Here is a 27,474-nt window from a genome sequence, read left to right as displayed (position 1 = left end):
TACGGACAGCTTGGCAGACGAACTTATCGTGTGGCAATGGGATAGGCCAGGCGACCGAAGGAGGCAGGTGCGGCAGTGTTCCATGGGTAGGATGGACAGGCAGAGCTCTTAGGGCAAGTTAGTTTCATCCGGTTCTCCATGATAATGATCTAATAGTAAAATATCTAACTAGATATGAGTCTGCTAAACATAGCTCACTTGTAAGTTCTTATTCTTTCTACTATATAAAGAGAGGGAGAGGCAGGAGTCAAGAGGACTCATCTGTAACTAGTTCACAAACATTAATAACAAAATACATAGGATGTAAGGATGTTATCCTTAGTAAGGTCTGAATCTGAATAATCCCCATGTTCTTTAGTTAATCGCAAATACAAGTATAATGCAAACGTCGTTCACGCGTCTATCGACTAGTACACCTTAAAATCATTATCAAGAATTAACTCTCGACACTTTACTTTGCCAAATATGTTCTAGGAAGATAAATGGCTAGTCACATCCATACCGAGGGAACAATACCCATCTTTACACTACATAGTGAACAAGAGACATGCAAATGTGGTGAACGTCCTCAATTATATCCTTAAATGTCTCTAACGGGGACACATTGATGAAATTGTATGATCTGGTTGCTCAATTCAGTTTAATGCGACTTAATAACCAAAATTATTCATTCAAATGGTGGCTACACAAAAATAGTATGTTTTCTGTCGTATAAAGCTTTAATCAACCACGATATCATTCCAACAAATCAGTTCTTATGGAAACTCAGACTTCCTCTAAAGATAAAAATATTTTTTTGGTATTTTGATGAAGGAGTCATCTTAACAAAAGACAATTTAGCTAAACTTAGATGGCATGACAGTGAAAAAATGTTATTTTTAAGAATAATTAAACTATACAACACTATTTTTTATTACCAGTTTGTTAAGTTTATTTGGAGATTGGTTCAAATATCGTTTGATCTACCACCACTAAGGTTTGTAGCATATTTGTTTTGAAAATTAGCTACAAAATATAGACTCTACTCTACAACCTTAAATTTTGGTTAGGACAAACACTTTATGTTGGGCTATATGGTTGAGTAGTAATAGTATTATGTTTGATAAGATAAAGTCAAATTCTTATATACAGGTCAACTTCAGATGAACCCATTAGATTTATTTCTGATTCCTACTGCAAAAAGAGGTAATAAGGGAGAAGATGAAGTGAGCATGCCATATCTGAAGATAACTATTATAGAGATATTCGTCCAACATAGTTAGATATTTATTAATAAACTTTGCGCTTGATTTTCCTTTTATATGACTTTGCTTCTATGGCTATTTGTTGGCAATCAATTTGCAGCCTATCTTTATTAGGGGAAAAATAGGTCGAGTTGGCCATATGTCAGCGTCTGTACTCTGTAGGTCGTCCCTACACCTACTTTACTATACACCAGAGCTCGACCGCGCGAGCCCACAACGGCACAACCGCGACGCCACAGCCACCACCAGCCGCAGTCATCGAGCGAACGAGCTACTCCTCCATGGCCTCACCAATCCGACCGCCGCCGCCGCCGCCGCCGGTCGAGCCCCTCGTGCCTTCTTCTCCCCCCTCACAACATCCGGCTGTCGATCCATCTCCCCATGGATCCATCTCGCCGGAGAACCCAACACCCGCTCCTCCTCCTCCACCACCACCACCTGGTCCTACTGCTATTTCGCCGCCGAATCGTTCCGGTGATTCCTCTCCATCCTCACCTCCGCATCCCCCGACGCCACTGCCTCCGCCCAGCGCCGATCCTTCTACCCCCCTCCCGCGTGAGGACCAAACATCGCCGCCGCGCTCACCGCCCCATCCCACCCCCGCTCCAATAGCACCACCTCCTCCTGCGCCGGTGTCCTCGGAAGCCAGGTCGGAGCACAAGGAGACGGAGTCGGCTAGCGAATCGGGGAGCATGACACTAGCCCTCGCGCTAACCCAAACCGAAGAGTCGACGCCGCCGACGCCGCCAAAGGCATCCTCAGCGGCGGCGTCCCCAACCGGATCGCCGCAGAAGGAATCGGCCCTGACCATCGCAAAGCTCCTCTCCGGTGAAGACCCCACGGCGGCGGAGGCGAAGCCGGCAGCGGACAAGGTTGCCCCTCGGAGCGACACTGGGTCACTCGCTGCCGTTACCGCCGCCACTTCCGGGGGCGGAGGCGGAGGTGGCGCGAGGTCCAAGAGGTGGCTCCTAGGCGACGGGGTCCCGGAGAAGGTGCGGCGCGCGGAGCTGAGGAGAGCCGAGCTAGGGTTTAGGGTTTCGGCCGCCGTGTTCTGCCTGGTCTCGCTCTCCGTCATGGCTACCGATACCACGACGGGCTGGTCTGGTGACTCCTTCCGCCGCTACAACGAGTACAGGTTGCGCTCTGGACTCTAGAACGCAGAGCGCAGAGCTCAAAACTTTCCACATTAGTTACAACTTCAGTTCATATTCAGTGTTGATGGGAGGTGTAAATTGCTGGATTTTTGCATACAGGTACGTTCTTGCTGCGAGCGTCGTGGCCTTTACCTATTCCGGGCTCCAGTTGGTAGCCGAGGTGCATTATCTTGTCACAGGAAGGCGCATCATTCGAGCCCCATTGCGCAGCTACATCAATCTCGCCATGGATCAGGCAAGCATGATTAACATGAGGTTTATAGTAGCACAATTTTGCAAGTTTGGGTTCCTGGTAATTTAGTGGTTGATGTCAGCAAAGTAGGTCAATGTTTATGGGAACCGGGAAGTAAATCAATGCTGCATATAGTGGACGAACCATATGCATTTTTTTCCCTTGGACCTTAAAGAAATCCTAGGTTTTGCATGAACTTTAGGTGGTAATTGACCATTCTCTCGGATGCAGTTGATTGTTCATGCTGGATTTAATTTGATGTAGGAGTATTTAGGCCCCATTTTGCACGGTTCCGGATGCTCCTAGAAACGTTTTGGTTTCGGTTTCTCCCTAGAAACGTTTCTATGGTGAATCATAATCAATTTGTGCAATCGTTTGGCTAGTTCGGTAGATTCAGATCCCTGAAGATTGTATGTGAGGGGGCAGTGATTTTAGTGAGGAACACCATTTTGAGTGATTCTCCTGCTAGTACAAAAAACAGAAATGTTTCTCTTGGTTTCTTGCAGGAATCATAAACCAAGCTACCCATTTGGCAGGGATTCTCCTGTTTCTGGCCCAAAATGGGAGCGTTTCTCGCTGCCAAACGCACTCTTACATTAGTTGGTACAAATATTGTACAGATACAACATTGTGCATCCTCAGGTGTAAATAGTAAAACACTGACGCAAAGAGTTGGCCCATATGTTGAATATTGAACTCTTGATTTATCTTTTCTCAGTCGGAATTGATGGATTATATGTTAGTATCAAACGACCTATGTTTCCTTTTGTGATAAATGATCACACAAGTCCTCCAATTTTAATCAGCTGTCATGTTAATGGAACCATTTAGAAATGACTAATGAGAATGGTGCAGTGATCGACACATTTACGACTAATCACATGAATGATGAATGTGGTTTGTCATGTGGCAAAATTTCTTGTGCTTATCAATCACATAATTTGTCTCCAAAAGCACGGAGTTGAGATGCTCCTTGTGCAATGCATATTGTTCATTTTACATTCTTCAGCTCTTTGGTATTAGCCAGACCTTGTTTTCTGGAAATGTGTTGCTATTGTTCTTAAGTTCCCCTTTATTGACATCTCTGACATTCAGTTCTGACGTTCTGCACAATCTGAACTTGCGATCTCGGATCAACAACTGTTACTTGCTGAGGAAATGTGTTTGAATGACTAGTGGTGTTATTTGCAGATGTTGGCTTACCTTCTTCTGTCAGCATCCTCAGCAGCACTTTCTCGTAATGATGTCTGGGTATCACGGTTTGGAGGGGACCAATTCACCAAACTGATCAATGCTTCAGCCTCCATGGCGTTCCTAGCTTTCATTGCTCTTGGTCTTAGCTCAATCGTCTCTGCGTACTGTGTCTTTAGCGCAATTTCTTAAAACTACGGATGCACAGTATTTGGTGTGAATACTTTGTGCTAGATGTATCTCGCTCATGGTTTAAGGCTTGTGTCATCGTTAATCTCTACAATTTCTGGTCCTTAGTTGTGTTGCAACAAAACTGAACAAATGACTGGCTTTTCAATTAACTGGATTACAGGCTGATCTTTTTATGGTTCTGTAATATTAATGTTCTATATCAAATGAGAAGGGACCTCACTCCAATTGGTGTAAGGAATTGCTGGCTGATAATTGTCATACCAATGTTATGTTCCTGTATGTATGATTATGAAATTATTGTGAAAGTTTGCCCATATTCACATATCAGTGCCCCAACCGAATGGTGAGCTGTGATGTGTGTGTACTATGTAGCAATAGGACACAGGTGTGTATCAGTTACTGACAGAATGAAGTACATCGGAAATTTGCTACGCCATTTCGTTGGCATAGGTGAATTAGCAATTACCGAGATATTCTATTGTGGCCTATCCGGTGTTGCACCTGCGAATCATTATCATCTTACAACCAAGCGTCACTCGACTTTTAACTTTCAGCTTAACGACCGTTTGCAGCAGTTGGTGCCTGCCATTTACACACTCTTTTACTTTCAGCTGTTTTATTTACAGGTGTGTGATCGAAGACACGCTTGTAGACACATGAGTTTGATGTGCGTTTGTAGCGGTAGGAGTGTGTACATCATCATTCTTGTAATGAAAAAAAAATCCTAATTTCCAAGTCTTTTTAATAGACCCAATCCTGTAAGTGCCGAGTATAGATGTAAATTTTAAGACTCAAAAATAAAAAATAAATTAAAGATTCACTACCGCCTAATTAAATTTAAAAAATAAACTAAATATTAACCAAGAACTACCCATCGGACCTAGCCCATCCTCATAGCCAGCATCGTCCGCATTTCCCCAGCCCGGCCAACAACGCTTCGAGGGCCAGGCCCATCTTCTCCGCTAGAAACCACCACACGCACCGGAGCCAGAACCGCCGCCGCGCTCCGCTCCCAGCGTCTTCTCCTCGTCGCCGGTGTGCCCGACCGCCGCTTTCGAGTCTGAACAATGGGGTCGAGGAGGCCGCCGCTCTCCGCCCTCGTCGACGATTACGTGGTACGCCTCCATCCCCTTCCTGCGCCTCAACATCTCTCGCTCGCGATCGGCTGGCCTCGCGCTTGCTCTCTCACCTCGCCGTCGCTGCCCAGGTGCCCGGCGACGTCGTTCTGGACCTCTTAGAGATGACCAACCAGACCATCAAGCTCGGTGCCGGCTTGCGCCAGGTAAACCCTTGCTTGATCGAAAGCGGAGACCGTTGCCCTGTGTGAGTTTTAGGGATTAGGGTTTATTGGGGGTTTATTTGGTCATTAAGCTTATCGGTGATCTGTGGGGTTTGCAGGATTGTGATACCATCCAGGCGACCAGTGCCGGGAAGCTGCGACTGTCCAAGCCCAACAAATATTGGGTTGAGAGCTCCCAGAAGAGGGTAAGTTCTGGTTTGCACTTATTAGATGCTTATATTCTGAAACAATTTTGTTCGTCTGCACCTCACATGAGTGAAGTTCATGTCTGGCTGAATTGAAATGTCTGAAAAGATTGTTCTGTTTATGTTTCAATGTGATTACCATTGTTGTAGGAGGCCAATTGATTAGATATACAGAATATATGTGCCCCTTGCTGAGTAAATTACCAAACTGATATGTTAGTCTGAAGTGTTTGTCTTGTGAACTTGGTTATGGTGATTCAGTGCTACGAAAATTCCAGCTTATCCATAAACATGCATTGGGCATCATCAATTTTACCCCTGAACTATTGAACATATGCTGTTTTGGCCTTTGTTTCCAAAGACATATAATCCTCTTCATATATTCCGAACACAACTGATCAGTCTGAAAAGCTCTGACCTACTCCTCTTATACCTTCTAAACGGTGAAGTGGGAGAGTGCAAAACTGTGAATAGTGCTGCTTTGTTCGCCCCCAGTGTGTTGTATTTCAGTGTTGCCTATTCATGCTGTTCTCCTTTTTTTGGCAGTATACACCTTCTGTAGAAGATACAGTTCTTGGTATTGTGGTTGACACTAAACCGGATGTAAGTATACATTTGCATTCAGAAGTATGTGAATTAGTGTTCCCTCTGTTTTGCAATATTTGTGCAAGCCTACCATGGATACAGACCAACGAAACACCAATTTTTTTAAAAAATGCTGGTAGTGTTGGACCATACGCACTCACTATTAAATGGCACAGTACAACTACTCAACCACTTCTACAGCATTAAAGTAGGGGGAAAGGGCAGAAATACTGCAAAAACTACACTCTTTATTTCCTCAATGGACATACATTGTGAAACTGTGCTGCCCAAAAAATTGGACAAATGTTGCAAAATGGAGTATTATATATGAGTCAGTCACAAGTATCTAGCCCTAGTTGTGGCAATATGATCGGTTGATTGCTCGTGCAATTCTAATATATAACCAGAAATCATAATGAGCTGTCACTAACTGAGTAAAAGTCGGATTTTTTGTTTTTACATACTAGCAAAATGCCCGTGCGTTGCAACGGTTCCTAAATCTCACATTCAAAATCTATTTTATTCCCTAAACAAGGTTAACAAAACATGAACCCAGAGATAATACTTAGGCCCTTAAGTTTTTTTATTAAAACTGAATTTAATGTCACTCGTCTCTTTTATGGTCGTTGGACATTGGCAATACTATGTCAAATACGCAACCCGATCCCAATTTCACCCAAACTCCGTCCCCATGCACCCTGTGCTCCACCATTTCCTTTATCAAGTCTCCATCACCGCTTTGGGCCTCCTGCCGCCACCCGACAGACCAAAAATTACACACAGAAGCACAAATCAATCATGGAGGAAATTATTTTTAACTCTAATATGCTCAAAGATCTGGTAGGCATGAGCCAAGATACTTCAAAAAAATCATAACAGTATAACTCTGGAGTTCATAACATTGCTATTTATGCCCTTTCTTTGTTAATAAGTCAGTGTGAGAAACTTCTTCTGCGAAAGAAAATGTTTCAAATCAATTGACCTAGATGGTCCACCTCAGGCAGATAAGAAAGAGAATAGATGGGGTTATGGGAAGAAAAGTTATGATAATTTCTAACAACATAATTGAATTCCAGTTTAATAGGACCAAACATTGAGCTACATGATAACATGTCAGGTGCAGGTTGAAGCATATCATAAGCATTCAGGAACAATATATATCATTTGCAAAAATTAATTCATCATGAATGTCTTTTTAGTTTCAACCAGGAACGTGCATTGATAAGATAGGGAAGAATACAATGCGTTGCATAGCTTGTAGCCATAATTTGCAAGACGTGCATAAATTGCAGGCACTAAATCTGATAAAAAGAATTGCATGGCATTTTTCGATAGCGAAACAGGGTATAAGTGCACATTACTGGTGATAGATAGCTAGGAAGGAAAAAATCCAAAGGAGTACCAGATTTCGATAGTGAATTCAATTATCAGCTTCCATATTCCCACACACATTACTAAAGATTTGTGTTTGGGAATATGGAAGCTCTGATTGTATACGTTCTTATTTATTGAATATGTAGGTCGCAAACTAAATGAGACAAGCATAAATTGTAGTACCTGCACAAAAAAGGGCCATAATAGCTATATTAAGTTTATTTCAAAACCTACCAGATCCAAATATAATTAACAGCTATTTTGCACATGCATACAACTAAAATCAGAATTTTAAAAACATTATGCTCATAGCTTTGAGTCCTAGGAGGTACTGTTCATTTCTCACCTGGGCTCTCTCCTGATTTGCTTTTACAATTACACAAGTGGTAACTGCTAATCCTTTCATGCATTGACAAACAAAGTTTCTCCCAGTTTTTGCAACAAAGCATCAAAACTACAAGAAGCGCATTGGTGAATAACATATGCAGAACCCCAAAGGATAACATTACATTGATATACTCACCCTTGGCTGTGATGGAGCAAAGGTGCAAAGATCAGCCAGTCATCCCAGTTCAAAAATGTGGTTTGTGGATGCAACAACAGCTATTCAGTTGAGATACTACACATCGCCTCCAACAGAAAATGCCTAATTAGGATATTGTAAAAAAAAATCAATTGGGTTAGGAGACTGTCCAGTGGCCTTTTAGTGGGTGGCACGAGCAGTGCATCTTGTAGAGTTGATGGTGTAGAAAAAAAATACCAATGAACCACTGGGTTATTTTGTGGAGTAGTTAGTATGCATAAACAACGCGATACACTCATGTAGAAAGATGTACCTGATTGGGAGGTCGAAGTTCGACACCATCGAGGTGTGGAGCTTCTAGGGACAGCTATGTCTAAGGTGGATGCAGGGGCAAGGGGCAATAGCCCCTGCAGATGGCAGGCCCTACACGCAGAGGCTTGCTTCTCCAAATTCACAAAACAAAAAAAGCAATCCAATGAGCGATGCCATGCTCTCCATTTCACATAATACAAAATGTTTGCATTTGTACTAAATTTTTGCATGTGAGAAAAATCGCATGTACAAACAATGTGATAAAAAAAACATCAACTCATCATGTACCAATTGTCTCAAGTAATCTTGGAAATTGACCGCACAAATTGCATAGTACGCCTACACCAAAATGCAACGGTATGATCTCATACCCAACTCAAGAAGGTCGTCGATGCCCGGCTTCCTTCCTCGCTTGAGAATGCGTGTAATTTCTATCAAAACAGCAAAGTTATTCACATCTCCCAATAATTCAGCTAAGTACATAGTGAAACCAACCAAATACCCAGATAGTTCGTAAGCGTGGAAGTGGTCGAAATCCATGTGACGACTCCTAATCACAACAACCATAAGTGTTAGTAACCGCACACCACAGATCAAACAATGACTAAGCTAACTCCCCCACCAATGCGGGCTAGATCCCACCACCCCTTCCAAATCGTCAGCTGCGTGTGAGAGATCCACAAAATTAGTAGTAGTCACCGCCACCTGAATCCCAATGAGACATCGCAGCTAAATCAAATCTTGCAGCAATTCAAATCGATCCGATCACACCACATGCCACACACATAATCTGCATGCTATACAACTCATGCGCACCAGAGATCGTGCGGAACGAGCAGCCAGATCTAAGCGGGAGCAATGTGAGCAGCAGGAGGGGATAAAGGGGAGGGAGGAGGAGGAGGCACGATCCTTGCGGACGTAGCCGTACTCGCTCTCCTTCTCGGAGTCCTCGAAGGTGGTGATACGGTCGTTAGCGCTCGGATCGCGTGGTGTAGCGATCTGGTCGTGGAGGGGGAGACAAGAGGAAGCGATGGGGCGGAGAGCCATGTGGATGAGGTGGATTTCACGTGGGGTGTGGTGGTGTGGAGGAGAGGCCGGAGGATGGCATGGAGGTGAGGCGCAAGTAGGGCATGGAGGCTGGGGTGGGTGGCGCGGCAGTCGTTGCCGAGGTCTCCATCGGCAACAGGTGCGGTAGGTGGTGATGAAAGGGATCGGGAGGCGGCAGAGGGGAGGGGCGAGCGATGGACAGGGGAGATGCGGAGGAGTGGAGGAGATGCGGGGGAACAGAGAATAGGGAGGCAGAACGCGAACGGGACACACGACAGAAGGAAAATCACAAACTTTTTAAGTAGTGGAGAAATGAATGTATTTTGGCGCACCTCATATAATTTGTTCTCTACTGAGGTAGAATTTGTTATTACAGAATTTTTTGGTGGACATAAAGGGGCCTAATTTGGCCTTTCTTCCCGTGCTTGCATTTGAAGGTGGTACCAGGAGAAACATACCAAAGTTCGAGGTGTGGCACTGCCTTGTTCCGTACTTCCTAACGTTTTTTAGTTTTATCCTTCTGTCAGTCCCTATAGTAAAAGTCTAAAAGGTGTATACAGTAGGTCACATTATGTAGTTCTTAACATTTACTCAGTAGCATGTGAACTCCTGTGATTTTTCAAACACTCCTTCCATTTAATTGATTTGATGATTTAGCTCTTTGCGCACAAATTAAGGGATAGTACAAAATGACTACATGCCCCTATTATAGTTGTCTCTTTCTAATTCATTAAATTCGTTTGTTTCACCTATATTTAATGTTAGCAACTAATGAACAAATAGATTCAGTCTTTTAGATTGTAGCATACTCTTACTCAGGTAGGGACACTTTAGGAAGAATTAGTTGTCTCTTCTCAAAATTGTATAACAAATAAAAAAAGAACGGATGGAGTACGTGCTATATTTAGCTAGGGAGTATATTTCTATCCACTGTGATCTCAATTCTGAATGATGCCAAAAAGGGGTGCAACAGTGTTAGAGCCTAGTTTCCAGTGTGCTGATTATATGCGGACCTTACCACAGTTATTCACCTGCAGATTGGTACACTAATATATGCCAGAGTCGTGAAAGCAAATAGCATCATGAATCCAGAGCTCTCGTGCATGGATGGTAAATTTTTCAGCTTATGGTTCAGTGTTCCTTTTGTTGACTTGTCCATTAGATGTACAAAATTTATTTGTCTTGACGATCTGTCACTACTTAGTTGTGAGAACCTTTAACCTTGTGAGATGATAGTCTGTCAGTCTGGGCTGTTGTCTTTGATTTTATGTGATCATTCTGTTAGTTTTCTGTTACTCAACTGCTATGATGTACAAAATTTATTTGTCTTGACGATCTGTCACTACTTAGTTGTGAGAACCTTTAACCTTGTGAGATGATAGTCTGTCAGTCTGGGCTGTTGTCTTTGATTTTATGTGATCATTCTGTTAGTTTTCTGTTACTCAACTGCTATGTTTTCTATTTTGCAGCTATGGGGAAAGCTGCTGAATTTGGTCAATTGAAAGATGGCTATATGTTTGACACATCAACTAGCTTGTCACGGATGTGAGAACAATATATATGTTGTCCTCCAATACTAAAACAGTAGCATTATTGTTTCCTTATATATTTTAATATCTGTTACTTGTAGGTTGTTAAGTTCTCCAACATGCCCAGTTCTGGAGGCCCTTGGGAAAAAACTTTCATTTGAGATTGCTGTTGGACTGAATGGTCGAGTCTGGGTATACTTCTGGCCTATACCCCATTTCTTTATGTTTTCATCTTGTCTTTTATTTTTTTGTAAATATTGTAAATTGATAATGTTTTGTGCTTGATATCTTGGTTTATGTCTTGTAGGTGAATGCTCCTTCACCAAGTAATGTCATTCTTGTATCAAATGCAATTATAAAATCAGAATCTTTGAGTGGTATAAAACAAAGAGTTATGGTGGAAAATCTCTTGGAGAGATTGTCATGATGGTAAGTCAGCAGGTGTCTGTTTAAAGTAATACGGAACAGTTTGAATTCGTTGTTTCTGTTCAAAGTAAAAGTAGAAAAGTTTGAAATTGTGGTGAGTTGACTATATGGAAGATTGATACGTATCACCTATAATCATACCCTCTTTCACTATACTTAATGATAAATATTTATACCCATTCCCCCTTCAGAAAAAATAGTGTTTTTTTTTTTTGCAAAAAATTAACTGCTGTCACTTTTCACCTTGAGCTCTGTACACTTGTTATCTCCACTAGATGAAACTGTACTTTTTTGTTGTTTGATTTCCCATGTATTGGTATATGTTGTATCCACGACCTTATATGGTGGACAACAGGGCATCATCATCTGTCATGTGTAGGTCGCTTTTACTTTTGTTTAGATAGGACACTTTTCCCACTGGATCAGTGGACATTATTACATGTTTCTGGGCTTAACATCATGCAATATCATAATTTATTCTCCTGTCCTATGTATAGGAGATTTTTTTTTTTTTGAAATTCTCGCCTGTTTGATTTCATTTCTCATTCTTATCGTTTCATTAGTCTACTGTTCGTTAGTCAGAATTGTGTGAATTTTATTGCCTTTTCCTGTACAGCATTATGAATGGATTTTAGAGGATTGCTTGGCTTGGTGGCCCGGACGATTGTGCAAACAGGAAGGGGCGGAAATTGCTATCGTATCAACAGGGTACACTGGACGGATCGTGGATGAGGCTGGTAAATCAGCTGGTTTTTTAAACTAGTTAGTATTCTTTAGGGACTACTACATGATCTGGCCGTGTATGAAGATGCTGTAAATTAGATATTTGCACAAGATTGCTTGGCTATCTGTTGAAATATGCTTGATGGTTATTGAATTATAAGTATTTCATATTGATAGCACTCTGAAGTCATTGAACGCTATAAACTTACTGAGGCGGGCTCATGCGTGTAAGGGATGCAGAGACGGGCTCATGGGTAAACTTTTCTGGGAGTAGACGGGCCCTTTTCCACGCAAGCTTCTACTTCTCCACGCAAACTTTTCTTTGTGCGGCTCATATTCATGACAAGAGGTCTAACAGGTGTAGAAATGGTTTGAGCTGAAAGATCAACATCCGCCGTCAGATAAAACTACATATTAGACATGTGACGGCTTAGCTTATCCATTTTCTTTCTTGTAAGATTCGCCAAGCTTGCTGATGTAATTGTGCTCTCACTTCTTCATGTATTATAGGTACTTGCGTGTTCTTCCCTCTTTGTTGGCTTATCTGAATCAGAGTGCCATTTTTCTGCGAACAATGAGGCGTGCACTTGAGAGGTTTTTAATGAGCGATCTCATTCTCTTTGTATCAGGTATGCTTTGCTTCTTCGCCCATCGCACCTGCTATGCTTTGCTCTTGCTCTGGCAAATTATATCAGGTCAGATGACAACGCAGATTCACAACCATGTACGTTTACCGACGAGATCACACCAACCCGCAAGGTCGTGGTAATACGAGACATTCATTTCATCGTCTGATGAGCATTGTGGTCGGAAGGAGCGTTCATGCTAATTTCAGGTACCGTTTCTTATAGTGCTTTTGGCAACGAGAAACTCCCGTTTTGGTCAGAAACAAAAGGGGTAGTTTTGTTTTTATTCCTGCAAAAAACTGAGATAAATATTTCTGTTTTTTAACTAGTAAGAGAATCACTCAAAATGATGTTTGTCACTAAAATCATCACCCCTCTCACGTACAATATTCAAGAGTCTAAGGACATATTTGTTTTTTATTACGATTCTAAGATTCTGATTTTGAAATCAAAATCGAAAACAAACAGACCGATTCTACTATCTAAATTTCATAATCTGGATGCAGATTATATTCATAATCCATAATTCAGTGAAAGGTTATTTCTGGATTATAGATTGTGGATTGTGGCACATATTTATTCACTTTTGTCATTACAAACATAATATTTCACTTTTTTTCTCCCTTTGCTCTTTCCCTGCTTCTCAGCGTGTACAACCCGGCCCGAGGCGGCAGCGGCATGAGCTTCTCCGTCGGCGCTAACGCGGGCCGTTGGATCTTGTTGTCGATGCCGACGTCAGGCTACCGGCGCTGCGAACCGACACGGAGGGGTGGTGGTGCGTGTGGTCCCGCTGGGCTCTCGTCGGTCGACGCCAGAGGCCACGAGGTAGGAGGGGAGGCGGGAGCCATCGGTGGCCACTACTCTGTTTCTCCTCCTCCTCCTCCTCTCTCTCTCTCGTAAGGGAGGAGGAAGAGGAGATCGAGGCAGTCAGGAGCGGGTTCGGTCTTATTTTGGATTTGTTATGAGGCGGTGTAGTTGGTGGACAAGGATCTGGAGAAGACAATGTTCTGAGCGGCCATGAACACCGGTGACCACGATCAAGTTGAACCATGCCAAGGACATGGCCATCGTGATGAAGCAGCAGAACCGTGTCGAGGAGACCTGCTGCATAAGAGTTGATGGCAAAAGCAGAGAGAGACTCCAGGAGGGGAGGGAGAGTCTGTAGGGGAGGGGAAGATATTCTAATAATCTGGTGTTGTTTATTTTAGATTGTATAATCCAGATTCTAGATTATGAGAATTAAAATCTGGATTATTAGAATCACAATAAAAAAACAAATATACCCTAAATCTTGCTGGCCAAACAATTGCACAAGTTGATTAAAATTCACCATAAAAAATTTTAGGGAGAAAATAATGCAAAACATTTCTACAAGAATTCAGAATTGTACCTAATGGGGTCAGTAGGATTTAGTTGGGTAAGATGCCTCGATACTTGAACTTCGTTTTACATATCAAGAATAGAGACAGAGTTGGAGTGAAAAATCTTGTATTGATTTAATGAATTATATATATGTATATATATATATATATTATAATGTGGTGCTATTAGAGAAACATGTCTCTATCTAATGGACACAATAAAAGGGTCTCAAGTCTCTTCACCAAAGAACATGTTCCTTCTGTGAAGACACCTATTTGCTAATTGATCACTAAACATAATCAAATTCTAATACTCCCCCTTATCAATTGTCTTGTTGTAAATTTCTCGTTGAAAACTCCTCTAAAACTCTGTGGGAAAAAGAGAAGAAAATAATATGTTGATATGCTATTAAAACTTCTTTAAAACCCAATGTGAAATTATAAAGAGAGAAAATGATATGGCATATATTAGTTATTATCTTATTGTAAGCCTATATGAGAAATCAAGAGAGAAAAAACTCATTGATGAGCTTAAAGAACAATAATTATGATATGCGGATCATCTTAAAACCTTCGAAAAACCTCTTGAGAAAATAGGAGGAATAATAGTGATATACCGTTAAAACTCCTTTAAAACCCAGTGAAAAAATAAGGAGAAAAATGTACATCATATATTGATTATTGTCTTTTTATAAACTCATATGAGAAAAACTTTAAAAGGAAAAACTCATAAGCGAGTTTAGAAAACAATAGATATGTCTTTGATACATCCTTAAAAACTCCAAAAAACGATATGACATATGATCTTATGTAGGTATTGTCTCATTAAAAATCTTATATGAAAAACCATATAGTAAAAATTTATAAAGAAAAAGAGTGCAATATAATATGAACAGATTATTATTCAGGGACTAAGTCCCTCTGAACCTTTCAAAACTCATAGTCGCTACATACCAATTTCATTAATACATTTTGGAATGTGAAAGTTTGTAAAGACTTAGAGAATAAATTAGCGAGGTTATCACATGATTTAGTTTGCAAGATTTCAATCTCCGTATTATGAGGATAGAACAATTTAGGAGCAATATGATTGGTTATATTGCTCTTTATTTAATATGTTTACATTTGAGCAATGTATGCAGAATTTTCTTCATAGATAATTGTTGGTGATTCAATGGAACCAATACTACATGATAGTTGTATGTGGTTTATCATTCTACAAAGTCATATATATGTATGTAATATTTCGGAATGATAGGTGGAAGTTGCCACTTAAATATGTTTTGATGATTTCTATGAGAAAGCTATATCACTATGAAACCAGTCTATGATCTGGTGTTATGAGTATTAGTTATATGGCCATAATCTAGATATCCCACTATGATTATTTCTTAATTTTTAAATTAAAAAACCTAGATTTTGTGCTATAAAGATATCTTTGGATATTCTCTTTGACTCTCGCCTAATGTCATTGTTAGAGCTGAGCTATTTAAGCTAGCAAGTTATCTGTAAATGTAATATCAGGCATGTTACGGTTTGCAAAATATATGAGCGCTTTGATGGTATTAAGATATAGAACTTTAGGTTCAATATCTTTTCATTATCATCCTAAAGTATGAATTAATCTTGATTCATATTTAGGGATTAAATGATCATAAGTGTTTTGATGGATATAATTGTCCAATATCATTTGGATATTGATGAATTGATAGATAAATATTTCTAAATTAATATTTTCAAGTTGTAGACTTAAGCAAAATTTGGTTCTAAATCATTAATCTCAAATTCCGTGTTAAGATGATTATATACTTTGTCGTGTGTGTTTTGGAGATGGTACAAAATCCAATTCGGATTTTATTATGAACACGTATATGCAATCGTTGTAGTTGGAGTAACCCTTCTACGAAAGAAACTTATTTAGTCAGTTGTACCACAATCAACTTAATTGCTTGAAGTCGTGAAGTGACTTTAAGTTGTACACAATATATATTGCGATTTGTATTTAGATTTATAACGCGAAGACTTATATGTCAGAATCTATCCACTTCATTTGATCTGCCAATGGTATTGAATATAAGAGCATAATTTCCACACATACCATAGGGATATAGTATCATAATTGATGTCGGGTATCTGCATGAACTCTTGTACTACATGCCTCGTTGTTTCACCACCTTATAAAATAAAAGTCCATTTTACTTCCATAGGGCAGAAATTATGTTATTGACATAAAGCAATTCTCCTTAATTACTACATTTGGTTTGACCAAGTTGAGTGCTGAAGCACTCAACCTATGACTTTTGGTCAGGATTCAATTGAAGGTGTATGGCTATTTTGAGAAGAAATATATGTCGACAATTTATAGTCTTTAGTATTGATTTATTCTATGGAATCAATACAGTTTGTAGAAATAGCATCCTATTAACTACATGTAGTTCCCAAAATAATAGAGTTAGGGTGTTCCTATGACCCAGTGTCTAAATTTGTGTACACATATACGTTGGGTATTTGGATGCTGAATATCCATAGACGTTTAGATAGTGAATATCCATAAGGTGTCTATCAACTTGATATTAATTTGCATTTACTATTTCGTTGCATTTACTATTTCGTGGTAAATGCAAATCAGCATCAACACCTCGAGTTCCTCTGTTTCCGTAGTAGCTTGTAAGTAGCTTTATTCTTTTGGATGTATTTCTCCCTCTCTTATTTTGATTTGGGAGTTGAGTAATTTTGTTTGGTATATCCACTCTTTTCAACATATTCTTAGTAGTAATATAGAATTTGATGACACATTTTTTGTCAGTAAATACACCTGGCAGACTATTTGTAATATATTGCAAATTTACGATTATATGAACTTGGAGTTCAGATTCTTGAGTACGTTGATATGAGGATTGAATGTGAATGCGTGTGACATTCTCTTATAATTCTTGGTATTCTTTGTGGTATTAATCTCTCCATAATACCTGGAATTATCCTCAAAATGTTATGAGCATACAAGTATTATATGATTGACAGATAATTATACTTTATATAGATTCTCAATGTCCTTTGATATATGTTGTAGGGTGGTGATATCAGTACGTGCAGAACGTATTCAATTCACAAATGGGAAATACTTGGTTGAGACCAAATTTTCACGTACTAACTGTAACGGAGGGAGCCGTATGATTACAGTTGGATAAATTTGGTTTAATGATGCGGTGTGTAAAGCCATATGTCACCAACAAGATGTTGGCAAATTGTAATTCTATGATTGATCATGAAAATGATTTGGTTCTTTTAATGAGAGATTCAGCTAGACCATTATGAATACGTACATAGGGTATTTAATGCAATAGTGCCTGTAGGATCAAGGATATCGATTAGAGAGGGGTGAATAGGCGGTTATAAAAACTAATTACTAAGCGATCAAGAAAACTTGCGAAAACAAACTAAGGATCATTAGAGCAATAAGTAGAACAACTAAAAGCTAAGTTGAGGTTTGCAAACCTAGGGTGATATGCAACAATTTATAATCTAGGAAGATAAATTACTTGAAGTAAATTGCATGAAAGTAAATAACTCAATGATAAGGTAAATAGCTCAAAGATGACACAAGAGATTTTTTTTCCTGTGGTATCGGTGATTTACCGTTCACCTCTAATTCATGTTGAGGTGAGTTCAAGCTTCAAACCGCTTTTCTATCAAGTACTCAATTCTCACATGAGAAAGGGCTCATATCGAGCAACTTGACCTTAAGTCAGAAATGAACAGGAACTACTCAAAACCTCGATTTCACTAGCTAAGCACTTCACCACTCCGGCAAGACGTGCTCAAACCTCTCACAATCACCACCATGGCTCCTTCACAATCTTCCTTGAAGGGCTCGACGGTGCCACAACCTCCAAGCCGTCTAGGAGGCGGCAACCTCCAAGAGTAATAAGTTGATGATACTTGCTTGAAGGATCACAAGTGCCTAATTGCTCAAACTCTTTAAAATTATGCACTAGTTGCCTCTCAACCTCTCAAATATGCAATCACCGAGTTAATGGAGATGGAGAGTAAAGGCAAGAGCTCAAGATGTTGTATTTACGTGCTAGAGTCAAGAGATGCATTCAATGAACCAGTCATGTCCTTATTTATACCCCTCTACCCAAAAATTAACCGTTATTGCCATTCTGACAGTTCTGCGCAAGTGGCAGCCAGACCGCAGCACCATTGGCGGTCAGACTGCCCCCGTACAACGGCTACAGACAATGGTCGAAATTAATTCTAACACAGCCTGGCGGTCAGACCGCCATCCTTCTCGGTCAGACCGGCACAACCTTGGCGGTCAGACCGGTGAACCCTGCGGTCAAACTGTAGGACCCAAAACTCTCTGTGTGATTCTCAGTCAGACCGGCACACCCTTCGGTCAGACCGAAACTTGGTTTTACTCAATGTTTTGAGAAGATTTTATACAACGGTCAGATCGCCCGAATGGCTAGTCAGACCGCCACTCTCAAAAGAGTAAGATTGCTCTGGTTTTTATACAGCGGTCAGACGGCCGCCTGGGCTGGTCAGACCGCCAACACACATAAGCTCCCAAGAGCAGTCTTTTCGACGAATTATCTCAAACTATAATTTTCAACTCTAAATGAAATACAAGTTTGAGCAATTTGGCACCACAGAAACCTTAAGTAACCACACATCAACCCCTCTTAATAGTACGGCACTTATCCTATCAATCCGGTCAATTTTTCTTCTCTAATCTTTGTTAACCGGTAAAAGAAAAAAATACCCTACAATTATACCTTTGCCTTGAGCTAGCCATTCTTCATGTTTTTCACTCATGCTACTTCTAGCTTCGCAACATCTTTGTGACTAACATTTTTATAACTTATTCAAACATGTTAGTCTATAAAAGATATATTGTCATTAATTACCAAAACACAAATTAGGGGCCTAGATGCTTCGATGCCCACAGCCAAACAATAATTAAATGCATGTTAAGAAACAGCATTATCCATGTGAATGGATTTCATCCTGCATCTAGGATAATTTGCTCTAATTTTAGTTATTTTGAGTAATGAGTTTGACATAAGTGTGATGCCTTATGTATAAGTACATATGCGAGACTATTTTTAAGATGCATTAATCAGCATTATAGAGTATCTAGATAGTCCATAAAATTATTGAATAGAGCCACATATATGTTTTTGAACGTGTTCAAGAAATTGGATGACGCAACCTGAATTTTAAGGTAAGAGTGTCTTAAAATTAAATTCCATGTGACACATACGGTGCACACAAATCTAAAGACTTTAGGAATACTGCGACCAATAGAATTGTTAATAATTTTTCTCATCATCTCTAAGGTAGAGTGATGAAGGCAATCATGCTAATTCTTTATTTGATCAAGATAGAAAAATTATTTTATACGCAATATATTGTACGAGATTTGATGTATGTATAGTATAATCTAGATGGTATATAAGAAAGATTGACATATCCGTTATTTTGATTAAGAGAAGAAATTCCTCTTTGTTATTATCATGAGTTTCGATATGGAAACTATTTTGATAGATATCTTTATAACTTAGTAAGGTACGAGTTAAATTGGGATAGAATAGAGCATTATCGATTTTGACTTGAGTATCCATAGATAGAGTAATTATGGCTCGACCAGAGCCAACAATTATTGTATCACGTCCAGCGATTGTCAAAGCATTTTCTTGTCTATTAGTAAGAGTTTGAAAATATTTTGATTTCTCTAAATATATAATTTATGGTGCATATGTCTACTAGACTGTCGGTGTAGTAGGAACCAGGGGTCCCTAAGTCCCGAGACCGAGCCGACCATCCGCCACGCATCACGATCCCGCGAGGTCCACCCTGCGAGATAAAAAGAAGCTAAGTTCCGGGAGAAGGTGCTCGGGACCGCCGCCTCTGGTTCCCGAGCACCCCAGTTCCCCGATGATCCGCGAAGTCCAAGTACCAGGAAGGAAGTGCTCAGGAGAGAGTGCTCGGGGCTGCACGTGGCAGCCCCCGAGGACTCGGTTCCCCGAAGATTTCCCCCCAGTACTCGGGAGAGAGTGCTCGGGGCTACACGTGGCAGCCCCCGAGGACTCGGTTCCCCGAAGATTTCCCCCCAGTGCTCGGGAGAGAGTGCTCGGGGCTGCACGTGGCAGCCCCCGAGGACTCGGTTCCCTGAAGATTTCCCCCCAGTGCTCGGGAGAGAGTGCTCGGGGCTACACGTGGCATTCCCCGAGGACTCGGTTCCCCGAAGATTTCCCCCCAGTACTCGGGAGAGAGTGCTCGGGGCTACACGTGGCAGCCCCCGAGGACTCGGTTCCCCGAAGATTTCCCCCCAGTGCTCGGGAGAGAGTGCTCGGGGCTGCACGTGGCAGCCCCCGAGGACTCGGTTCCCTGAAGATTTCCCCCCAGTGCTCGGGAGAGAGTGCTCGGGGCTACACGTGGTAGCCCCCGAGGACTCGGTTCCCCGAAGATTTCCCCCCAGTGCTCGGGAGAGAGTGCTCGGGACTGCACGTGGCAGCCCCCGAGGACTCGGTTCCCCGAAGGTTTCCCCCAGTGCTCGGGAGAGAGTGCTCGGGGCTGCACGTGGCAGCCCCCGAGGACTCGGTTCCCCGAAGGTCTCACCGGAGTGCTCGGGAGAGGGTGCTCGGGGCTGCACGTGGCAGCCCCCGAGGACTCAGTTCCCCGAAGGTTCGCGCAAGATCGTTCGACGACCCAAAGGGTCCCCTCGCCGGGGTGTCAGCCGGTCAAAGACGTGAATGCCGCATTTAATAGGCACGCGCGGCCTGACATCCTGACATCCTGACATTCTCAGCTGCCCACGCCCCAGTGTCAGACCCTGCCCTGCCCTGACCGGGGGGCGTGGGTCCATTTAATGCACGGGTCCCGTCCCGTTCCACCCGGGTGCCTCGGGATAACGTTGCCAGAATCGAAGCGCTCTGCCTGCCACCCTGCCCCGGCAGAAGGACAAGACAGGGTGGGCGCACCGAGCACCTCTGCGGCTGCCCGGTGGGCCCTCTTAATGGCGTCGGGGGACCTCCACAGTGACGGGTGGTCGGATACACGCCGCCATTTTCCACCGCCCCTGTCACTTCGCCGAAGCGGAATGATGACGCCTTTCTCCGTGGCATGTTGGCACGGGCGCCCCCTCTTTCCCATTCAGGATAAGTCGAGGTCGGCGCACCTATAAAAGGAAAGGATGAAGAATACGTGAAGAGAGGACAGAGACGGAGACATTCATAGAAAGAAGCCCGACAACGCACCCGCTCGAACCAGCTCGAGCCAAGCTAGAACACGAGAGTCTCAAGCTCTCTGTAGACAGCTTACCCCTGTAATCAGATACATCCTTGAAGAATTCCCTTCAAGAAAAGATATAGCACTCACACAGGAGTAGGGTGTTACGCCTTCGTGCGGCCCGAACCTGTCTAAAATCCGGTGCACCCATCTTTTTTGCACTAGGACGATCATCTCCCACCGGCCGCTGCATTTATTTCCGCTCCCATCTATTTCCCAGACAAGCTCGTTCAGGATCATCCCCCGGCCGAATCTTTAAAAAGGGGTCTCTCGGGATCCCTGCGACAGGAGTTCATCCTCCGACATAGACACATTTCTTCCTCCACCGGATGGCCTCTAACCAAGGTGAACATGAGCCACCTTCTAGGTGCGGTCGGTGGAGAAGAAAAATGGCAGATCTGGGCCGACCATGAGGACCACGATCGTCTGGTTGAAGATCGCCGAATCTCCCCCTCGCGTAGTGCAGCCAGCTGGAAGTTGCCACCATGATGGCGGTTGGTGAGGAGATGTAGTGGATGTGCCCCGGAGCCGTGTCGCCGTCTTCGTCATGCCGCCAGTGGGGTTGCCGGCATTGGGGTGATGGTTTTGTGCTTACCGTGATGGATTGGCCTACGAGCGTACATAGAACAACGTTGCTGTCGACAATGTTGATGCGCGGTTATTGTTTGAACCGTCGATCACCTTTCGTTGATGTTCTGGCCGATTAATGTCTTCTGTAGATGATTGGGGCCTTCGTGGCTCTGTTCTTGTTGTGACCAAGTCTTAGTAAATTCGAGCGATGCGTGTCATATTAAGAATATAGGCAGAGTACGGAGATAGAGAGAGTGAAAAAATTTATATTATTTTAATAAATTGTTTATATATATATATATGATGAAGGGGTGTCATTACGTCTATCTAATAAATACAATGAAAAAAATCTAAAATCTCATAAAAAAACACGTTTCTTCGATAAAAACACATATTTACTAATTAATCACCAGCTGTAATCAAATTGTAGTATTACAGTTGCCCTTTTGCACGTTACTCAGCTCTGGAACGCGCTCCACCGTCCACGGCCACACACTCGCACAACACCGTCCACCCTGCGCAGTGAGCTGTTCAGCCAGCGCTACTAGGTCCGGGCCAACGTGACGCCCCCCGATTCCCCAGATTATTATTATTATTATCATCGACGCAATCCACGGTCCCACCAAAACCGATGCACCGCACCGGCCACCGTCACGGTCCAGCCGTCCACACCGCACCGGCACCCCGCCGCGCTGCACCCTGCACCCACGTCTGGCCTCATCCTCAGCCGCCCGCAGCGCCCCGGACTTCTCGTCCCTATCCTGAATCCTCTCTCGCTCTCGCCCGCCGCTCTTCGTGATGTGCGCGGCATGCACGACAGCGACGTGGTCCGTGCGGGCGTCCATCCAGAGCAGAGCCCCGGGTCCGGGTGGATTCTGTTCGCGTCAGGGTAACGGCGCGCGCCCGTCGCTTGCCTCTCCCCTTCTTTTCCCCCACGCCCCTTGCTGAAGCGAAGCGGCTGAACTGCCTCTTCTCTTGCCAATCCATTGCGCCAACAGTCTGCTCCAGATTTCTCAAGGTGATCTCTCTCTCTCTCTCTCTCTCTCTGGCTGCGGGATTCTCAGACCCCTCTGCAGGTGCAGGAGATTGTGCTTCTCTGATTTTAACTGTGAGCTATATGTTGGGTTTTAGTGCTCCTGGGGAGATATGGATTGGTACTTTGTCAGTTTGTGTAGCTGCCGCTGAGTGGTGTCACTGTAGTGGTTAGTGGCGAGCTGGTCGTTCTTAATTCGATATCATCATAGGAGTTTATTTAATGAGCACTGGTTGCGTATCTGTTCTTTGAAGCAACACGTACTTGGCCAACCAATTGCTCTGCCGATTAGTTGGTTAGGTGGGGGACGTTCCCTGAACCTGTCGTCTTCCATTGCTCATCGACTTTTTTTTGTTAGTTTACCTAAATGATGATCAACCCTACGCCACTCTGGTGTTGTCGGGCAGCTCCTCAAATTGCTTTCATTTTTGTTCAAAGCCTCCGCTTTTTTCTCTTCAGTATTTGTGATTGTTTGAGATTTTTTTTTTTCTGATTGCAGGTTGAAATTTGGTGCCCTGCCCCAGCCATGAGTGGCAGGAGGTATGCTGTACTTGTCTTTCTCCTCTGCAGCTTGATTGTACAATTGTATTTCTGCTAGAACATCATGACATATTCGACGCTCAATGGCAGATTGGACATCAATGCGACGAAATGTGGGACACATTCAGCGCCAAGTAAATCGATGTATCTTCATACCACTAACGCTCAAAAAGTTGTCCGCTGTGATGTTAATGTTAGGGCACCAAGAGACTATGATGTTGATTCCTACTCTGTGAAGCATCACTTCCCGTCTCCTATCATTTCTTGGGTAGAAGACTTTCCGAGCTTTGGTGATGCTTCTTTTAGCCCTAATCCTGAATATGTGGATGAGCAAGCTGGACCGTCTTCAGCATCCAGTCATTTGCATGACATGCAAATAGTACGTTCTGTTTTCATCGTTTATACCTTTGTCTAAGGCCCCGTTTGGCACAGCTCCAGATCCAAGATTTCTTAGAGCTGGTCAAACCTAGCTCCAAGAAATCTTGGATCTGGAGCTGTGCCAAACAGGCACTAAATGCATACTGTTTTTAGGAGGCTGGGGGAACTGAAGTTTTAGTTGAAATAACCTTCTTATGTATGCTACTCAGTCTGTAAGATTGACTGATGAATTCATGGAACTTGCAAAGGAGAATACAAGCAATAATCTAGAGACTTGTGGGATTCTTGGTGCTTCATTTGTAAGTGCTGTGGAGAATATTTAACAAGCATACCTATTTTTCAAATTGGATCTTGAATCTTTCTATATTTATATGCAGCGGGATGGAAAGTACTTTGTGACTATGTTGATTATACCCAAACAAGAAGGAACTGATCATTCAGTATGTCAGTAACTGAATGGTTTCAAATAAATGAATATTCGCATGTCAGTATGTCACACTCTGAAGCTGTCCTTTTTTTTATCTTCCAAATGCAGTGTCAGGCTGTTAATGAGGAGGAGATACATGCCGTATTATCAGAGCAATCACTTTACCCTGCAGGGTGGATACATGTATATATTTTAGCATTTCCATACTTTATGTACTTTGTTTTTCCTGTTGGTTCAATCTTGAAATGACATAAAGTACATATAAGTAACCTTCGTCACCTAATCTGGAAAGATAAGTAAGCTGAGTCTGAGACGTATCTTTTAAAGCATCCTGTGGCTGCTTCTTAATATGCATCGTATGGAATATGTTATTACACCATGTTGCTACCAGGTTACAGCGCGTAATCTCACTCATTTATCTTCTCATTTGAAACTATCATCGTTTATTTCATTTAACATTGATATTCCTCTTTTTAAGAAACTTGAAGGAAGTATTTTAAGAAATATTCTCAAGATAAATGTTCAGAACAGTGCGCTTGGTTGCTATTTGCATTGCCCTACTTCTGAACATGTTTTGGTGATTATGTTGCTTTACTAACAGAAAACATGAATGGTGAATATCTTTCTTGTATTAGCCACAGGAAGGAGCAGTAATGCATGTTATGGATTTTCTGTCAGTTGGAAAAGCAATTTGCTTTGCTAGCCATGGCATCCTTCCCTTTAGTAGCATAGTTGTGTCATATCTTACATTGAACGAGAATTATCAGGATATTCTTGTTATTTTGAGTGCTTCACAATATGCTGCAAGGCGAACCTCCATCAGTTATTCAATATATTTTATCTGCTGTTTTAACTCTACTCCACAAGAAAAAAGAATGGCAGTAATAGTTATTCGTGTTTTCAGTTTTCCCATTATCTAGAATGGTGAACTCATGCATCCTAGTAATCTAACTTATTGTTAAAATATAAAGAAGAGTGATTGCTTGTTCAATTCGAATTCATTTTGACTTGCCTTATTACTATGGAGCATGGAATCCATCCTTTTTCCCCCTTTTTGCACATTGTTACTTGTAAATGCACTTTCTAGTGCCCTTGGAGGCTTGGACGAAATGTTCACTTTTGTTTAACAATTCCTGTGAATTGACACTTTTTTGTCTTTTCCAGACTCACCCTTCACAAACATGCTTCCTATCATCGATTGATTTGCACACTCAGTACTCTTACCAGGTAACTAAATAGGTTGTGGTGCGTTGATCTGAAAGAAGAGAGAAAAAAGGTGTTTGTTTCATATTAAGGACAAGATTAAGATTATTAACGGTAGAGATTTTATGCTTTATATTTCTTTATATGAACACTTATGCTTGATTCATACGCATCAAGCATCACAAATTACATCTTATCATGAAGAGTTTGGGTCGCATTTTTTTAGAGTGGAAGCTGCAGGTTCCATTTTTGCGTTTGGTTATGTACTGCTACCAATGATCATACCATATGGTACCGAATGATGCCTTATTTGACCAGATGATCTCTTTAGTCTCCATGAGCTGCTAGATGTACCACTGATTTGTCAAGCTATCAACCGCAGAGGATTACAGACATATGGCCACACAATTAAAATCGTGGAGAAGAAAACCAAAAAAACATGTTCTCAGAGATTAGCTACGAAAAATGACATAATTTCCACCCTGATGTATGAACACTGGCTATGCTCTATCCTCTGATGCACAGCTGTTAGGTTTTCAGACCAAAAAATATATTCTCGGAGACTGGCTCCGAAAAATGACATAATTTTCAGCCCCGATATCTGAACACAATGTATATGCTTTGTTGAGCAGCCATTAGGCTTACAGAGCTAATATTTGAGGGTTACGTATCTTCTCTTTTTGTCCGGATTAAATCACAAATGGTCCAATACAGAAAAAGGCAGCCCAATGGGCTATTATGTGTCTTTAAGTTTTTGTGGTCTATGGACATAATAATGTAGCTTATGTAGCAACGATGATTCAACTATTGATATGTTTGAACTTTGTAGGATAAAACCATCCACCTAATAGCAGGAAATTGCCAAATGTCAGGACAGATCAACCATGCTCCTGCAATTAGCAAAAGCATGATTTGATCAGTTAGTATTTTTCATGGTTGTACCAACATTATTATAACCTGTACTCTGGCTCAGAATTGTTAGTCCGCATGTAACAGCCTGTAGTCCAACTCAGAACAATTTTAACCACCGAGTCTTTCATCTGATTTGTCATGTATTTAATTTTGATTGATGAAAAATGCCTGATTCCTGCAGGTTATGTTACCAGAGGCTGTTGCAATTGTGGTTGCTCCCACCGATCCTACTAGGCAAGTGTTCTTTGCTCATCACTACAACACTTGTGCATTAAGTGCACGGTCATGCATTTGCCATTTTATTATCCCTAATTTATTTTGGTGCTACTGCCTGGCTAATATACTGTAAAATGAAATCTGAAACTGCTGCACCTGTTCTCAAATCTTTCAGGAGCTATGGAATATTTAGGCTGACCGACCCAGGAGGAATGGATGTGCTTAGCAAGTGCGATGAAAGTGGGTTCCACACTCACCGAGAGACAACCGATGGCAATCCAATCTATGAAACCTGCTCCAAATTGCACTTCAAACCTAATCTGCGGTTTGAGATTGTCGACCTGCGTTCTGTTCCGTGATCAATGAAATTAAAGCTACAGCAGCTTGTGCTTCTTTATGCTCCCTCTTGGCAAAAGTATGTAGTGTATACCAAAAACCTTACAGGTGATGCATGTTAGGTGGATTTTCATCAGCCGAATGGGTGGGTCATGAAAGCAAGATGGTCATGTTACTGATCTGTGATATAACCCAAGCTTTGGCATCTCTGCTGCCTGCTGGTATTCATCGGAAATAGGCGCAACCGAAAAACTAGCACTTGTCTTAGGAATCTGGCTGTTCAGTTCAGCCTTTGTGCTGGTATCTGTATGTATTATATAACTCTGAAAAAAAAAAGGGCACTGATTGTCTTGTACTGGACTGAAACTTTGATCGGAAAATAGCGCTTGACTTCAGCGTTGCATATACGTTAACATCAGAACTTTCTGAAAAGTGAAAACAGATATCAAATACACGTTAGGAGTTCGGATCTAGTAATGGTAATTTTTTGTCACTACAATATGATGTGTTTCTGAAGAACCCAGGTGACTGTTCGAGCAACATCACACAAATAAAAATTCAT

At 41.9% G+C, this 27,474-nt stretch overlaps 3 protein-coding genes across 5 annotated transcripts; all 3 read left to right on the top strand.

The window, feature by feature from the left end:
- Positions 1 to 1,417: 1,417 nt before the first annotated feature.
- LOC133917849 (CASP-like protein 4A3) lies at positions 1,418 to 4,265 on the top strand. The gene is made up of 3 exons (XM_062361683.1): positions 1,418 to 2,379; positions 2,498 to 2,633; positions 3,822 to 4,265. The coding sequence occupies exons 1-3, from the start codon at positions 1,526 to 1,528 to the stop codon at positions 4,011 to 4,013; spliced, it is 1,182 nt and encodes a 393-aa protein (XP_062217667.1). The 5' UTR covers positions 1,418 to 1,525; the 3' UTR covers positions 4,014 to 4,265.
- A 658-nt stretch (positions 4,266 to 4,923) lies between these two features.
- Positions 4,924 to 12,193, top strand: LOC133917831 (uncharacterized). 3 transcript variants are annotated; one of them, XM_062361670.1, is made up of 10 exons: positions 4,925 to 5,128; positions 5,221 to 5,295; positions 5,412 to 5,498; positions 6,045 to 6,101; positions 9,716 to 9,808; positions 10,377 to 10,449; positions 10,809 to 10,884; positions 10,970 to 11,060; positions 11,176 to 11,297; positions 11,911 to 12,193. In XM_062361670.1, exons 1-9 carry the CDS (start codon positions 5,081 to 5,083, stop codon positions 11,293 to 11,295), a joined length of 720 nt encoding a protein of 239 aa, XP_062217654.1. In that variant the 5' UTR covers positions 4,925 to 5,080; the 3' UTR covers positions 11,296 to 11,297; positions 11,911 to 12,193. The 3 variants fall into 3 exon arrangements, with proteins under 3 accessions (XP_062217661.1, XP_062217654.1, XP_062217658.1); XM_062361677.1 differs by lacking the exon at positions 9,716 to 9,808 and having other exon boundaries at positions 4,924 to 5,128; XM_062361674.1 differs by lacking the exon at positions 6,045 to 6,101.
- Positions 12,194 to 22,471: 10,278 nt separating this feature from the next.
- Positions 22,472 to 27,267, top strand: LOC133917822 (AMSH-like ubiquitin thioesterase 2). Its single transcript, XM_062361665.1, has 9 exons — positions 22,472 to 22,885; positions 23,400 to 23,440; positions 23,531 to 23,819; positions 24,028 to 24,117; positions 24,196 to 24,258; positions 24,354 to 24,428; positions 25,410 to 25,472; positions 26,542 to 26,594; positions 26,752 to 27,267. The coding sequence occupies exons 2-9, from the start codon at positions 23,427 to 23,429 to the stop codon at positions 26,933 to 26,935; spliced, it is 831 nt and encodes a 276-aa protein (XP_062217649.1). The 5' UTR covers positions 22,472 to 22,885; positions 23,400 to 23,426; the 3' UTR covers positions 26,936 to 27,267.
- Positions 27,268 to 27,474: the final 207 nt, after the last annotated feature.

Source organism: Phragmites australis, chromosome 1 (assembly GCF_958298935.1).
Source record: "Phragmites australis chromosome 1, lpPhrAust1.1, whole genome shotgun sequence".
Taxonomy (NCBI): Eukaryota; Viridiplantae; Streptophyta; class Magnoliopsida; order Poales; family Poaceae; genus Phragmites; species Phragmites australis.
Note: the sequence above shows the minus strand (reverse complement) of the source record. Positions and strands in the feature narration are given on the sequence as shown.